Genomic DNA, 17599 nt, shown 5'->3' on the forward strand with positions numbered 1-17599 from the left:
TAGAAAATGAACTGTCAAATACAGCTGAGGGAAGGAGTGGGAAGAAAGTGGACTCAAGTTCGATTTCCTTCAATATTAATCAGAGATCAAACTAAACTGAAAATGTGAATTATTTAATTGCAGAGTTTACCAACAGCAAAAATTGATCCCAAGGTCTGAATTCTGCTAGCTTTTCTATCATTTGCAGGCAATAACATTGAGCCATTAATCTAGGAGAGGACAAACATTTTAGAAGGTAGTTTATCGTTTTTTCTGCTTATTGGGTTTTCCATGACAGGTATATGTATCAAGGGAGTTTACTCTCACACTACAAGTGCATCACTGTGGAGGGTAGCATCTTTCTATTTCTAGAAGGTGTCTAAGCAGTAATTCAATTCTTCATCAAAGAAGCTCAGTTGAGGAAATGACTAAATATTTTTTAATTAAATTAAACCATTTTTTTTTTCTTGATATTTGCCAGGCACATGTACAGGGCATTTACAGCTCTGGGTTTTTTAGAAGTGCCTTTTTTTAAAGATGATGAAAAATTAACTGTTTATAAATAACAAGAGACAGATGCGTGTCACAGCATTTTGTTACTAGTCTCCCTAGTCTATTACTTAAGTTCCAGCTGAGGAGGTGTTCAGATGAAGCTCATATAAGGGATCTGGCAACATACATTAAGAAAAGGTCATTGGGACACAGGGGAAAATTAGTTATTTAAAAAAAAGGGGGTTTGTCCCAAATCAGAAAGGAAGTTGTAGTGAAGTTGTAGTGAAGTATCAGAAGCTCATAGTTTCTCAAACTGCTATAGAACTGTGTTCCAGTTAATTCACAGGTACTTATGAATCTGAAGATACTGATTATCAAAGTCTCAGAAGGATGTGAGGGGCTGATAAGTAGACAGAAGCATGGATGTGTATCCAGGTGTGAATATCTAAATCAATACTTTCACACCTTGGAGTTCATCGCCCTCATTCTGTGGATTACGCACTCCCTCCGCACAGCCTCTGGATGCAACAGCCGTGCACAATGCACAGTGATTCCTGATACCTGTCAGTCACATTTTTGTGTGATAAGCCAATGTTGTGGCCAGTTTAAAAAAAATGAGTGTGGGATGTGGGGGGTTATTCTTTACTGGGAAAGAGAGAGAAATTACATTCTCAATAAAACATTAAGGGCTAAGGAATACATTTCTCCTTTACAGATGTGGAAGCAATATGAAAGAAAAAAAAAATCTTCAGCTTCATATACCCATGCAAAATAACACACATATAATGATCTTAAGCACCCAACCTGAAATTTAAATGCTCCAATTAGCACTAACATATCCAAAGTCTCTTTTGAATGCCTAATAAGATGCCCTAAAATAATAATTTGGATATGAGAACTGGGATTTAAACTGGGACAACTGGGATCCTGTTCCCATTAAAATAGGTGGTGGAACTCCCAGTGACTTCTGCATACAGAGCCAGGATTACCATGACTTGGGATGTAGATAACTGTTTAAACTTTACCAGAAGTTACGTGACAGCCTGGTCGAAATGGTCAAAGACAAGATTTGAAACTTAACTTGCTATGTCATTTGCCACTCCAGTTGGTTTCTGTTGGAAGAGATCAAGGTGATCCATCAGCCACAAATAATTTGTGGACCATGGTAAGAGATAACAGATTAATACATTTCACCTAAAATTAGAAATATTCTTGGAAAATCCAGAAGGATCTCAAATCCTCCAAGAGATTTGTTCTCTGTGTGTAGAGAAAGCAATATCTGTGATTCTTACTGTTTTCTTAGATCAGCTTTTGTCACGTTGTGTTTTGCAGTCTGCAGGATGCGGGTTTTTAAAGGAAGAAGCATTCTGCCTGCAGCAAGCCTTCATGTTTAACTGTGTTGGGCTGCCCTGTGGTTTAGCTTGCTTCAGTGAATTGGCTTTGGTTGTAGTGGCTCACTCAGAGAACTGGAGCCAGTGTGGGATGGGAAAGCCCACAGATGACACTGCTCTGCTTGTTCTTGTTCCTCAAAGATTTCTTTTAGTTACCCGATTTAAGAGCTTGGGGAAAAAAAGTGTTTTAGGCAGTTTACTTTTTGATGTTCCTAGTTGTCTAGTCAGAAACACCAGAAATAATTTTTATCTCAAGTGGAAAAGGAAATGGAAAAGCGAGTCATCCGGGTTGCACTCAGAGGAGGTGCCTTTCACTCACACAAGCAACTTCTTTGTTTCCATCCCCTCCCGGCAAGCGAATTTGTGATTAGACATCTTTAGGTGGTGTGTGACTCATGTTGAATCTTAAATCCCTCCCTAGTAGTGGAGGATGTGGGTTAGGGATTCAAAATACAAATGTAGCTCCAACAGCACTTAAGAAACTACAGATGGGGGGAGGAATTAAGAGGCCGGGGAGAATATGGTTACGATAATCAAAAGAGAGTGCAGTTCCTGAATGATGTACGACTCTAAAACATGTTCCAATTTTTGGACCTCACAGGATGAGGGATGCATTTAATTCAAGGAGGAAGCATGCGCATGTGACCATATTGCTTTCTGCAGTAGGACTGTAGTTGTGAATTAAGACAAACAAATAAAGGGAAGCTGGAAGCAAATAGCGTTCTCAAGGTGGAATCCTAGCAACAGAAAAACCTTCAGTAGGTGCTAAGTTCTCTTTTAAAGTTCTGTGCAGACTGAAAAAGATATATGTTAATTACTAGGTTGATACTTTTCAGTTGATGAGTGACACTTCCTGCTTTAGATTGCAATTGGCTTTTAATTATTTGGAAGGCTGGCTTTCCATTGTGGCTCACAGCAATTATTCATCTCTTTTTCTCTCGGAAGATACGGAGCAGTTTTACGCAAGCAGGAACTTTTTATGGTGAAATGGCCATTAATTATTGCAGAGTCATTTCCAGCCTCACCATTCCACTTTTCCAAGGAATCATAACTCAACCACAAACATATGCTTTATGCTAATGCTAATACTATGCTACAGAATGTCCTGCCTCAAGAACCTTTATTTATCTATGCAAAATCAAGTTCAAATTATGTTGATGGGTATATGTCTTAGGTTTGACCACATGCTTTATATTACAGAAGTTAATTCACCACAAAACCCACAGTTAAAAAGAATCTTCCTGCATGCAAAGAGCTGGACAAGTATGTATTAATGTCCATTAAATATTTTGAAAAAGCAGCTCATTATGAAGTTATTTTATGAGCTAACCCAAAAATACATACTGCAAACAGTCATAGAATTGAACTCTCCAGCTCTTATCATGACTTGAAAGTTTGGATGAAACGTTACATTTATGCTCAGCCATGTTAATTATTGGGCACTGTCTGTGGCAACTAATTCATCCCTTTGAAACCTGAGAACAAAAGCATTGCTAGAAAGGGGATGCAGTCTAGGGACTGAAAAGTGGGGCAGGGAGTCAAACTGGAGCTCTGTTTCCCATGCCGCCATCAGCATGATGTTCAGTTTTGGCCATTTCAAGCAGACATGATGCAAAGGTCACTGAAATCAATAGGACTCTTTCCATTAACCTCTGTAGGCTTTGGATCAGATCCAGATATGCTGCACCTCAGTTTGTTCATCTCCCAGAGTGTGTGAGCATGTGTGTGTTTATGAATGCTTGCAAAGGAGCACGGTGAAGCAATTTCTTAAAGATCACTAAGCATGAGTAAAGAGGCCATGAAGTCCCTGGTAATAAAGGCAGTGTATTAGCATGCGTTTGTGGTGACTGTTACTTATGTGATCCCCTACATGCCCCCTCACTCGCTAGCACAAACTCACACACCTAGCAGTGCTTACCTGCTGTATACCTTCCTCTTTTCCTTACGTTTTTTCTTGTTTTTGCTCCTCTACTCACGCTACATTTAGGCCTTCAACATGATTCCCCACCCATCCACAGTGCTTTCTTCCTAACATCTTTTGATGGGAATTTCATCTAATCCTCAGCAGTGAGCCCCTTCCCTTTTACCAGCTATGCCAAAAGAGCAAGTCTCTTGTTTAGGTTGTGAGCACCAGGCAGCCAGGCCTGTTGCTCAGCTCAGTCTGGCAGAGTGTCAAACAGATTGCTAGTTCTTGACAAATAATAAATGCTAAACCAGCCACCACTTCCTAGCAGTTCTTTGTGCTCATTGCCATTGCTGCACTGCTGAACTCACCCATGCAGTCTCCTGGTGTTACCATTGCACGTTCCAGTCCTGCCCCTAAGACCAGTGAATTTCCAGATGCCTCAGCTGGAATATTGTGCCAGTCTATGGGTTAAATTTTTACCAGAAACATCTGTGTTTATATTCTGGATTCCAGTAACTAAAAAGTGCAAGGACCATCCAGGGCACAGGTTTTAAGCTGGCCAGTCAAGCAGGAGCCAGAGCTATGGATACGTCATCCTTTTTTGTCAGTCCTGCAAGGATGGCACAGAGCTGAGAGGGCACCCTAAACAAAGTGGGGGAGCCTATCTGCAGATGCTGAAGGTGTACAGATTGTTGTTGATTGTGATCTGTTCTTCTCCTTGTAGAAACTATACAGGAAAGAAATCAAGCCGCCTTTCAAGCCCGCAGTGGGACGGCCAGAAGACACCTTTCATTTTGATCCAGAGTTCACATCTCGGACCCCCACGGGTTAGTAAGGTGGCACATGGGTAATGCATCTTTTCAGTGAGTAGATTCATTCTTCCTTCCCCTCCTCATTCCAACGAGGTCTAAAAGTCTGATCACCTGTAGGATTACTGGGTTTTGCAATATCCAGCAGGAAGCAAAGACTGTTTTGCATTTCCAAGAAGAGCAGCTCATAAGCATTTCACCAGCTTCACATTAATTTGTCTTCAGGAAGGGCAGATTTCACATTTTTAATAGGAAAAATAACTACTGATTTGCTATTTTATTACTCTTATCATTGGTTACATTAGCTGAATTTAACTATTTGAAATTACCTCAGCTCCAAAGAACTTTGTATCTCTGCAAGTTAGTATATAATTATATATTCCATAGATGTTTTCTTTCATTATGAAATCCCATAGACTACAGACTGTTGTAAGTTAATACATGGTTAACAGTAACGAAGAATCATCAAGTTCTCAGATCAGTGGAGTTACGCCAACAGGAAATTTGGCCCATAATATTTAGAAAATCATTGCAGGCAGAATGTTGTTCCTATGCTTCCTATTTCCTAACAGGAATATCACATTTTGTGCACTGCATATATGAAGGTGATTGTTGCACAAAACACCATCTTTCCGCTCTTCTAGTTGAAAGCAAGAATATCAATAACCTCAGAGCGGTAATCCCAGTTATAATGTTGCCTCTTGCTAGACATGGATAAGCTACATTACATTTCTGCCTGTGATATTCCTGTGTAAAGAAGTACCTATTTATACATTCTAAAATGTAAAAATTTAATTAGCTGTTGTTTGTAAAAGACTTTGAAGATGGTAAGTGCTGTAAATATCACATAGTATTGCTGTAATAACCAAGTATAAGGTCTCAAACTTCAACCCTCAAATTGCCTCAGAACTGTTGCAGTGAGAGTAAAAGATCCGAGCTTTCCTTACAGAAACCCCTGCATTATAGCACATGAATCAGAGCTGAAATTTCCTGTAGCTTTCATTCAGGCTCACCATGACCTTCAGCCTTTTTCTTAAAACTAGCCCAAACCTCTATTCAAAGCCTGGCTCCAACCTCCTTTCATGGGGTATGAAATAGTGGTATCTACTCAAAATCTTTTATCAGTCTTGATTCCTAGTTTTTTTGGCAAGGATGTGCCAACTTTCACAAGCTGTAAAAATATTACAGTCTGGTTATTTGGGTCCAACAGGAACATCCACCTGTCTCCAGTATGTGTTAGTCATGTTCTGATATTCCTATTGCACTGCATGGAAACAAATAATCTTTGGATACCAGACATTTCACAACTCTGATTTTAGATTTAATTCAGATTTCAGAGGAATTCAGTTCTCTGAAATATTTGAGGCTGCAAGATAGTCTGATCTTGTAAGAAGTGCAGGCTGGTGCTGCCCTGGAAAGTCTCAGAGAAGCATTGTGAGTTTGGATTGCTTTGGAAGTTCACACTTCATTGGTTGTACTGGCATGAAAACCCTTGTACTTCATGCATGTGATGATGCCCAGGGTTGTATTTTACACTCTACGTGTTACTACTGTTGCCTAATTCAATGTGATATCTCATGCAAGACACTGACTTGGAAGGTTTGTCTTGAGGTGGTGGCTGGGGTGGGGAGACAGCTTGCCTCAGTTCTGCTTCGTGCTATTATGGAAAGTGGCCTGAGAATCAAACCCTGTCATTTCAAAATAATTGGAAGTGTGAATCCCTTTACACTTCCAAAGTGATAGAAAAGCCCTTGCAGACTGGCAGCATATTTTGCAGCCCCTGTTGACAGGTTGGGTCAACCAGAAGGGGAGAGCATCACAAGGGTGTTTAATTCTTGCTCATATTGCCAGTGGAATCAAACAAGAACCTTTTTTATTTTGTGTTTTTTCTGTCATGACATAGGCCCCATACAAACTTACCCTGTTACTGAGAATGTACCCAGACAGAAAGCACTGTAATAATTCCTGTTTCATGATTATAACACAGTTGTGTTTTAATGAAGCTGTCAGAAAGGTATTACCAAGGAGAGGGCACAGATACATACAGTCATGTTACAGATACATACAGTCATTTTGCACTCTCTCTTTATGAATGAGTTCTCCTGCCTGGAAACAAGTTTATGTCAAAGTTTTGGATTCAGTAACTTGCCAGTCCAGTAATTTGCTGTATCTCAGAAAGTTTCTTTAGCCTGGAGGTTGAAACAGCTTTCTACAGATTCCTGACCTCAGCTCTGTGTGCACCAAAGATGTGGTTCCTGCCATTGACAGTTCATCTCTATGGGTATAGTTTCACATCACTTTTTCTCAGGGATTCATCTGAGTTGGAGTCACTTTCTTGGCCACTTCTTTCCTAAGTCCACTACTGTGGACCCACATCTCATTTGTGCTGACTCAGCTCCTCACAGGCAGCAGGAGACTGAAGCAATCCAGGTTATAAATGGTGATTTGAACAAGGATCAAACCAAGATCATTCTGGTCATCCAACTCAGATTTCTGTCCACAAATGTTTGTACTGTTGTGATGGGGCAGCATGCTGTAACCGGCAGAGATGTCTTAGGCTGGCTTTACTGCTGAGAAGAAAATAGGTAAAATTGCACCTGAAGTATCTAAATTTCCTCCTCTGCAAATAAGATAATAATAATGTTTTTTAGCCTCCATGAAATGTACTGAAGTAAATTGCTTAAGATTTATGAAGCCTTTGAAAATTCTGTAAAGTTAGATGCTCTAGTGGGACAAAGCATTATGACTTTCACAGGGAGAAAGATAGCCATTATACAAGATTGGTGTTTGCAAGTGGGTCTAATTCAGACATATGAAATTATTCTGGATTTATCAAGACTAGGAAAATGATTTAGGTTTCATAGCTGTCATGTGATTAGCATGACTTAAATGTAATTTTGCACTTAACACAGGTGTTTTAACATTTAATTCGTACGATAGGCATATCAGTTGTTGGTGAGGAATATTTAATACTGAACACCAAATGATCAGTAGTTCTTCTACAGTGTTTGATAAAGAGATTGGCAGTGAATTATGAAGGAACAGTTATTTTTAGAGATGACCTAGTACTTACATTTTAGAGCCGGATCACAGCTTTTCTGAAGTTCAGGAGTGTTCAGATTTAAATTACTGTCATTCCTTTTTTAAAACATTCTTTCCTCTTAATTAGTCCCTCTTGGAAAATCACTGTTGTATATATGCCATTGTAAGAAGTACTCAGTGATGCAAGAGGTCTGGTGTGATTCATCCATGTATTTGCAAGGACAGTGCCCGTCAATATACTGAGATAAACAAATAACCCGCGTCATTTTACCAAAAACAAGCTTCTCCACGTACTTTGCAGTGAGGTCTGACTTGCTGTACTTATTTCTGACTCCTGTCAAAGCTGAGGCAGCTTTGTAATGAGATACAGAATTAGCTGCAGTCTCAGTTTTGTTTATTTCTGAGCAGAAAATTTGTTTTTACCGTACTCTGGCTTCAGATCCTCTGTTCAGTTGACCAGTAGATTTATACAGGGAGTGACCCCACAAAGAAATACATTCTCACATATTTTGAGGACGTCAAGCAGTACTCAGTCTTCCACACCATTGCCCTTCACACTAATGGGTGGTGCTGATGGTGTAGGTAGGTGAGTCAGATATAAGATCCAGGGGGGATGTATTTGCTTTGCTCTAGTGAAACTGGGTATTTACACACTCTTACAAGGAGATAGCTTTCTAAAGGAAGTTTAGCTTTGTAACCTTGCAGTGGTAAATCACATGTTGCACTGCAAGAAATGTGAAGGGGGGAAGGGAGGGGTACGGGACACCAAAAAAAAAAAACCCAAAAACCCAAACAAATAAAAGATGAGCAAATTTGAGTACTATAGGTTCTGTAGTACCCAGCCAGCTACCCAGCTACGCAGGAAAGGTTTGCAATGTGACTGTTACTTGCTTATAAATATACCTGGGACAAAACATATCTGGGGAGAAAGACCTCTTTAAAGCTTTTCAGAATTTTAAGTGAAGTGCAACTCTTCTCAGTTTGGCAGGCTGCTTCTCTCACTGAGCGGTGGTGTAGGTACCAGGAACTGCTCTCTAGTTATTTCATTCCAAAGGTAGAATAATTCAGGGCTCTTTTATCTCCAGCTGTTCCTCCCCTGGATTTTCCATGTCAGGAGAAGGAGTGGGGAGAAAATCTCCATGAAGGTTAGTTAAAAGACTCCTAACCATTTTGTTCACCTGAGGACAAGTCAACCAGCATCTTCCCTGGAATAGGTCCCAGCTCCTAAAGCTGCTGCAGAAAGATCCTTATGAGGCTGCAAACCACCGCTACTGGAGCACTGTGCTTTTACACCTGCCTCAGGTCCTGTCTTCTCCACATTCTCCTGACCCACACAACATACCACATTACCCAAAAGACACTTCAGCCTTTGTAATTTCTGTAGTCAGGGTGTGCTGCAAAGAGCAGATATAGCATCTTGCAGCTTTTTTCCACTCCCTGGAGAACATCTGCTAAGCCAAAGGGGTGCCCTGCCTTGAGCCATCATCTTTCTCCTAGCCTTGCTATCCTGTGCCTTCCCTCTCTGTGCGGATTTCCTGGCACAGGTAGTGCTTTGCCTAAGAATGAACATGCACTGTGAAAAAAAAGTATCCAAGAGGAGAGATCCTTGCAAACAATACCCCTGCACTGTTCAGATCCAGAGGAAAGGGATGGAGAAGGCACACCAAAGCCTTGATATGGAGGTGGATTATATTCACGTGTGTCTGCCAGTTTAGCAGGATCTGCTGTTGACTGGGAGGAGTGACTTTGTCTGTTGCAGGTGCTGTGCTATCACCTTCTGATCTTTTGTGCAGCTCATAAGGCCATGTTCCTTCTCCTACAGATTCCCCAGGTGTTCCTCCAAGTGCCAATGCTCATCATCTTTTCAGAGGGTTCAGCTTCGTTGCCTCTAACTTGGTGCAGGAGCCTGCACAGCAAGATGTGCACAAAATCACCGTCCATCCAATTGTGCAGGTACTGATGCTGACGTTACACTTCACATTTGATAGGGAGATACATATGGGCATAACGTATTTAAACTGCCTCAGCATTCTCACTGGTATTTCACAGCTACCCAGTGTAGGTAGGAGATGTTTACGTGCAGCATGTAGGAAGTGGAAAATGAGAACTTTTTCCCAAAGGCTTTTATCTTTAAGTTCACATTCTCCACAGCCTTTACAAAGGAAATAGGAATTGCACCTTATCACAACTGAAATGAAAAGTACTTCTGAATACCTGAAACACTCTTCCAGGTGTGCATACAGGGCAGGTAGCAAAGTGTTGTTTCTTCAGTGAATGCGTGTCATTCTCAACAGTTTTGTCTTGGGTTATATGATACAGTCTGTGTTGGCAAAGGGGCTCAATGAACTACTGCTATAGGCTCCCGCAGTCACAGAGCCCAAGCTCCTGGGTGTAAGAGGCCACCGTGTTCCTGCTGCTATTGCACAAGAGCCTGGGTGTACTCACATAACCCAGAGCGGCTTGATGGGGGAAGGATGCTTGCCAGACACTTGGTTCTTCGCTGCCATTCCCCTACAACATGCTCTCGAGTTGTTGTAATTCAAACCAGAAACAAATTGCTGCAAATGGCTCAATACGTCAGAGGAACCATGAATTGGGAAAAAGAACTGAGCTGCTCAAAGATGGAGCAAATTTTCCCACAAGGAAAAAGTTCCTCTCCTACCCACAGCCAGAGGTATACATGCCTCAAGGGGAGAGCCCCTGCCTGTGGTTTTCATAGGTTTTCATAGTTTTCATCCCTATTTTAATAATTTATGGTGGAATATGTCATATTCTTAAAGATTCTCTTACGCAACAGTAAGTGAAATGTTACTTAAACAATTACATCCCAGAAATTTTATATATATTCCTGTGGTTTATTTTGTAAAACTGTATTGAATGGTAACATATGCATGTCATAATTTAAAAGGTTCTGTGTGGACTTTGCTAGTGAGGTGACATTTTTAGACAGAGGATCCTAGAGGATTTTTAGAGCTGCTGGTCATTTCTTGAGTCCTGGGATGGAATTTGCAGCAAGGCCTCAGATTTGGGTTTCACCATCTAGCCAATCCACCTGCCCAGACATTTTCCAAAGGGCATATGAACTAATGATGCCATAGTTCACTCTATACCCTTCAATAAATAAAATCAGAAATTTTAAAGTATTTTCCTACTATTTTCACTAGTAATATATTTTCTTAAATTAAGTTGACTTAAAATAGTAACTTTTCTCTCACACAGAAATCATAATTAAATGTATCCTGGACAAGACCTCCAGTGGTCTGGAGGCACACCCCATATGTGGGGTATCTCTTTTGAAGGCTGTGAAGCTATTAGTAGTTTATAAGTTATCTGGCCCCTCAGTAATTAGAAATAAGTTTATATGTCAAGATACGTGGGTTTGTAAGGTGATTTGGGCCCACAGTTTCCTGTGCATTTCTAATAGGATGTCCTGGTTTCGGCTGGGATAGAGTTAATTTTCTTCCTAGCAGCAGGCATAGTGCTGTGTTTTGGATTTAGTAGGAGAAGAATGTTGATAACATGCTGATGTTTTTAGTTGTTGCTGAGTACTGCTTATGCTAGTCAAGGACTTTTTTCAGCTTCCCATGCTCTGCCAGGCGCACAAGAAACTGGGAGGGGGCACAGCCAGAACAGTTGATCCAAACTGACCAAAGGGCTATTCCATACCATATGACGTCATGCTCAGTATATCAACTGGGGGGGGTTGGCCGGGGAGCGCGATCGCTGCTCGGGAACTGTCTGGGTATCGGTCGGCGGGTGGTGAGCAATTAATTGCATTGTGCATCACTTGCTTCGTGTATCATTATTATTATTATTATTATTATTATACTGTTACTATTAGCATTACTATTTTACTTTATTTCAATTATTAAACTGTTCTTATCTCAGCCCAGGAGTGTTTCTCACTCTTACTCCTCCAATTCTCTCCCCCATCCCATCGGGGTAGGGGGAGTGAGCGAGCAGCTGCGTGGTGCTTAGTTGCTGGCTGGGGCTAAACCACGACATAGGAGGTGATAGACTGCATTCCACAAATAGTTTAGAAAGTCACTGCTTTTGTGCCATTATTTCTACATGGACAACTCTGTCTTACAGGCTGCAAAAAGTTAAAAAGGGAGGGGACACACTTGTTTAAGTAAAGAGCTTCAGATTTTTTTCACTGGACTTAGAAAAACTGCTAAGGACAAGAGAGCTCTGTGAAGGAGATGAGATGAAGCGCTTCCTTCATTAAGACGAGGCCAGTCCTTGCTTTTACATACCCATGTCCTGAATACCTTGTTTCTTTCGTCTTTCCCTACAGCAGTTACATGGGAACAACATTCACTTTACAGATGGATACGAGATCAAGGAGGACATAGGGATCGGCTCCTATTCAGTGTGCAAGAGATGTGTTCATAAAGCTACAGAAACAGAGTTTGCAGTGAAGGTAAGAAAGCCGCCTGGTGGATGCCAGAAATGTGGTTGAGACTGCTCTGCAAGCCTGGGCAGCAGTGCAGTCTATGGATATTTTGTTGGCTTATTTCTTGTTGGCAGGTGCTGCTTGGGTTTGTTTTTTTCTTTTGGAAGATGACAGGTTTCATGATAAGCCTTATATTATTTCTCACACCTTATTCTCATGAAGTAAAATTCCAGGATGGAAAAAGCCTTTACAGTCTTGCATGGAAATCCTGCTAATCATTTCAGCCATGCTCCTTGCAAACTAGATAAGATTTTTAATAGATTCTACATTGAATCATCATAAATAAACAAAATAATATATAAAATGATTGCAAAGTTGAAATAGCATTTTATTCTTCTTTCTCAAGTTATTTAGTTCTGACATTTTTTAATTGTAATTAGACAGATTTGTCAATGAAAACCACAATCACCTTCAAAAACTCACATTTCCTTTTGTCTCCTTGACTTTCAACACCAAAATGCTGCGCAAAGGAGCAAAAGACAATCTTCAGCAGAGATTTAAAATATTAATTCAGTGGAATTTAGCTGGATATTAAAGACAAGTCGGTGAACTTCAGACTTGGTCAAGCAACACTATGTAAAACAGAGTCACCGCAGCCACAGAGGCCAGAAAGCTGCTAGGAAGTAGGTATGAGGGAACTTTTTCTGATAGGGAAGAACTTCAGAACTGCCTTGGAAGGTCACGCTCAGAGGACTGTCACAATCTCTATTGAACGCTATTGAATAAAGAGTATGCAGCTATTACAGAGGTCAGAACAGAGCAATGTATGTGGCAAGTGGTTGTGAGGTTACGGCTCAGAGGAAGAGCTCCAGGCATTCAATTTTCTTTAAGAAAAAGGCATAGCGACTGAAAAAATCATATGATAGGAAAGTATTTCATGTTTTTGTTCTTGTACCAAAAAGAGACAAGATTGGATTAAACAAGGAATTAGTATAATGAATTTGAAAAGACACAGACAGTTAAATCAGATCCTTCTGTTCTGTATGATCTCATGGGAACAGATTGCTTAAATGAGCATAAGACAAAAAGTAGCTCCTTGAAATCAGTACATAGAGAAATGTATTTATGAAACTTGCAGTAAACAAGGGATTCTAGCCAATTGCCTCTCCACTTTTCTTATTTTAAAATTTTAGAAAATATATGTAAACTTAGCTTATAAATGAGATCGAATCTTTGCTATTAAATGAGATGATGAGAGCTTAAAGAAGTGATCCAAACTGCAGCCCGTGAGATAAATGAGCTGCAGGTAGTCAATAGAATGATATTAAACCTTTTATTCAGTCTCATTTTCCATTACAAGACTGATGATAACGCAGTATTCATGAAAGTCCATTAAGTTTTGGTGTCTCCCTGTGGTGGCCGCAAAAATCTGGAAACCACTAATAACTGACAATCTGTTGATGTCACTGCTCAAATAATGGTTGATTTTTCTAGACTACACCATAATTAGGAGCATGGAAGTACCAGCAGGTCCGTGGGCTTGCACATGAACGTGCTAGGATTTTCATTTCTAATGAATGGAAAAGATTAGATTTTTCCAGGGTCCAGGTCATTTGTCAACAGATGGCATTATGTTATAGTAGGTATGTGTAATTAAATTACATCTGTGATGAACATAATGTATGTTAAATTAAAGTAATAACTTTAATATTGTATTTATATCAAGTATTGCTGATAGTTTTATCAGTGTAATACAGCCAGCATGAAACCAAAATAGAAAGACCTCTGTCCTCAAAGACGTCTGACTGCCTGAACCCAAGAGGGTCCAGCACGCACTCAGCAGGTGGGGGTTTGGAGCACCTCAGAGGATCCAGAGCAAACTCAACACGTGGAGACACACAAAACTCCAGAAGAGTTTAACACTTTGATTGCTAGGTTTATGCTCTTTCCCATTTTTATTAATCTTCCCTCTTTTTATTCCTTTCTTCCTCCACTTCTTATGACTCTTTTCTTGCCATGCCAATATGTCTTGATTTTGACTACCAGTTTAAGCAACGTGCACAGCATCTGGTTCTGACACCATGCGAGTCAAATGTGTAACACAGATCTGGGGTTGGAGACGGTTGGTGGGTTTCTGTTTGTACTGTCTTTCCAGCACGTTGAGTACTGCCTCTTTGATTACTGTTCCTACCAATATATTCATTTCACTTTCCTTTCTATTTTACTTTTATTTCATATTAAGATTATATCATTTTGTTGTCAAAGTATCTCTCATTCATAATGATTGCACAATGCCACCCATGTCAAGTAATTAGATAGCACAGAAGATGCAACTGATATTATCATAATTATATATCAGTCCCTTTTGACATGCATCCTTCAACTCTCTCTATAAAAATCACTGTAATTAGACTCTTTTTATTTCTTTCAGTAAGTATAATTTTCTCAGTGCTCCCAAGTACATAATATTCACAGGAAAATATATCTGCAGTGATAGTTTGTATGATAGGCAGCAGCCCCATTTGCCTTGCACCACCTCATTAAAAGCTCCCTCTTTTACATGAACTGCCGACACATCAGAGAGCATCATCCCGTCGCCCTAGGGGAAGCTGGTGATAGTGAAGGAGTTAAGGAAATGACGTGGTGGCATCACTGCGGGAAGACACACATCATGTCACTGGGTAAATAATCCCTCCATGGAGTCTGCCGCTCACCAGGCCTTATTTACTATTGCTGTGTAGTGCCATACTGAGACACAGCATACCGAGCCAGAGCAACTTGAGTCAGAGCCACAGCCGGAAAATCCACTCAGAAAAACAAAACCTTTCTTAGCCCAGAAGCAGAATATTTTTATTAAAACACAAAACATTTCATCCCTTTTCCCTTTTCTGGCCATCTGCAGCTAATGGGGGGTCATCTTATAGAGATAATTAGATGTCTAGCAGTGCAAAGGAGCTCTTTGCTGGTGTTGTAAAAACACTTGAACAGATTGGAGTTTCACTTATTTCAGAGTTCAGTGAGACTAGGCACGTCACTCACTGAGGTGCTTTTGGAAGTCCCCCTAGACACCTCTCGGCACCTGTAGGTGTCTGCCTGTCTTTGTAAATCCAATCACTGAACCTGCAGAAGAAGAGAATTTTCTTGCAACCTATTCCCTCTTCTTCCATGTAACCTGTAAAAATGAAATGCTAATAATAAATTCTAAACCTATTTTAGACGCACCCTCAGGCTCCCAAATGCAATATTTAAGAATTCAGACTTATATCTCCACTTCTGAGAGCATTTCAATACCATGCAACAGAAAACCTTGTAGACAGCCAGATTTCCTGCAAACTGAGTCTACTCTGAAACTAGTAGCCACCTGCCTGGGTCAGTGCAGGTAGATGCTGGTTTAGCAAGCCTTTGTATCATATTCTACTGCATGTACATACTCAGAGGTACTTTTACAATTTTATTCTTAGACTTTCTTTCTGTCTCATTCCCAAGTGAAAAAAATATAAAGTTATGAAATACAAGTAAGTATATTGTTCATTCTTCTGAATGTTTTATAAGACTCTGGTAGAAAGAAGAGAGATGGGGAAAAAGAGTGTTTCTCCTCTGATGGACCTCTAATGTGTTTCAGATTCTTCTGCTAGAATATTGATCATCCTGACTACTGCAGGCATAATGATTTTTAATAGCAAAGGGAACTGGCATTGTCGAACACAGTTACAAGCTTCATGTGGGTATAAATGTAACAGTGAGGTCAGAAGCAAAGGAAAATCAGATCAAACTGTTTCAGTCACATCAGTACCTAGAGAAAATAAGTCAATTAAGTAAAAGAATGATGCTAGAGCAGGTGGAAGGGATTTCTGTGGATGGAAGAAAGTCTGCAATGGAAGCCTAAATAGATTAAGAGCTCTCATTTGGAAAACAAAGAAAATGTTACAGTTCAGAGTTCTTGGTGAATCAGATGTTTCAAAACCTGCCAAAGATTTGATGCAATTAGCATATTCCAAAAGTTTTTCTTTACTTGAAACCATTGCACTGGTTTCAAGCTTGGATCCCTACTTGTAGTGAAGCTTTCAAGCTGGATTTTCAGATGTGCTTCTTACTGATGCCAGATCAAGTAAGTTTGCAAAGGACCTGATTGCATCCCCCTTTTTCTAAAGTTTTCTCTATTTAGATTGACTCCTCCCCCCCAGGAGAGATTACTGGCTGATAATAGCCAAGTAGAAACTGCTGCTGCTACGGCCTATTCTACCCCCAGTATGGTAACTGCCCCAAACATTGCAGAGGCAGGTGCCAGCTTCAACAGCTTGATGCTAACTGTTTTCTTCTCCAGGTCAAAAGAATATCTAACTGGTTAAGTCTTATAGATTTTTAGTCCTTTCATGCTGTTAGAGCCAGGGTGAACATCTGGGTAAAAGGACAGGGTATACATTTCTCCCTCCCATGAATAAGAAAAACATCCAGTAGAGATAGTCCCAAATGGGAAGTCCAATTTTGCAGATGCCAATATTACAGTGGAATTTGGATCTCAAAACACATGTGAATTTCATGACTTTTTTCCTATCTCTGCAATGTACTAACCATTTGGCTCCAAATGTGCCACAGCTGTGAGTAGAGCCAAATTTTGCAGTCTATGTCTGTCTCTGGGATACAGGTTAGTTTGTTCTAGAGTCCTAGTAAGTTCTACAGTTCATATATAATTCTGGTAATTACGAAGCACTGAAAGTACATCTATCTTGGAATGTTTTGGTATGTGCAGACTGGGGAGAAGGTGCATTTTAATTAGCTGTAGAAGTGCAATACCAGTGGAGAAGTGGTGTCAACATGTTATCAATAAGTAGAAGTCAGTAACTCGTGAGAGCTGTTTTTAGCAGGTCTGTGTAACCAGACTTGCTATATACCTCTATTTATTTGCTAATAACACTGAGTGACATAGCCACCAAAAGCTGTATGAATTCCAGAGTTGTTTCATAATTTCTTTAAACTTCATTTTCCTCTTCCATTGATGTTCACAGTCTTGGTTTGGTTGGTTTTAGGTGGTTGGTGTAAGTAGATGCAATATCATGCTAATCTGAAGGCAGGAGGTTACACATTGGTATTTGGTTGGCTCTACAACTTTTCCTCCATAACCTATATTATGATTATATCAGGAGTTTAGTGCTGAATGCAGAAAACGTGAAGAACAAAAAAAGGTAGTCTTCTAAGATTGACTGCAGCATGGTGCACTCTTTTGCAATTCTTTTAAAGAAAATAGGAATCCCAAACAAATGTAGCTTTATTTTTTGAAACACAAAAAGGAAAAAAAAGAAGAAAAAAATCAGTGCAAAGGTCATCAAATCTCCTTGACAGTTAAGGTGTCTGTAGGTCTAGAGAGATTTGCTTAGATTTGTTTCTCCTTAGTCATAGAAAGTCACTAAAGTGACTTTTCTCTAAAGTGAAACAGACTGTGAAATTTTCAGGGGAGGGTTTGTGTCTATTTTTGTCTGTCTGGGAGGTATCTAGTGTCTGGTGGAACATGGATAAATATATCAGTATTTTAATAGGCAAGTGTCGTGGTTTAACCCCAGTCGGCAACTAAGCACCACACAGCCAC

The 17599-nt window shown here is 40.1% G+C and overlaps 1 protein-coding gene across 2 annotated transcripts in view; it reads left to right on the forward strand.

Annotated features, from left to right (window-relative positions):
* Window positions 1-17599, forward strand: part of RPS6KA2 (ribosomal protein S6 kinase A2) — a 320987-nt gene that overhangs the window by 280371 nt on the left and 23017 nt on the right. For both annotated transcript variants that reach the window (XM_075706741.1, XM_075706742.1), the window contains 3 exons: window positions 4493-4595; window positions 9442-9572; window positions 11917-12042. In XM_075706741.1, coding sequence (XP_075562856.1) covers window positions 4493-4595; window positions 9442-9572; window positions 11917-12042 — 360 coding nt within the window. The remainder of the gene's footprint in view (window positions 1-4492; window positions 4596-9441; window positions 9573-11916; window positions 12043-17599) is intronic.

This window comes from Pelecanus crispus, chromosome 3 (assembly GCF_030463565.1).
Source record: "Pelecanus crispus isolate bPelCri1 chromosome 3, bPelCri1.pri, whole genome shotgun sequence".
In the NCBI taxonomy this organism is placed as follows: domain Eukaryota; kingdom Metazoa; phylum Chordata; class Aves; order Pelecaniformes; family Pelecanidae; genus Pelecanus; species Pelecanus crispus.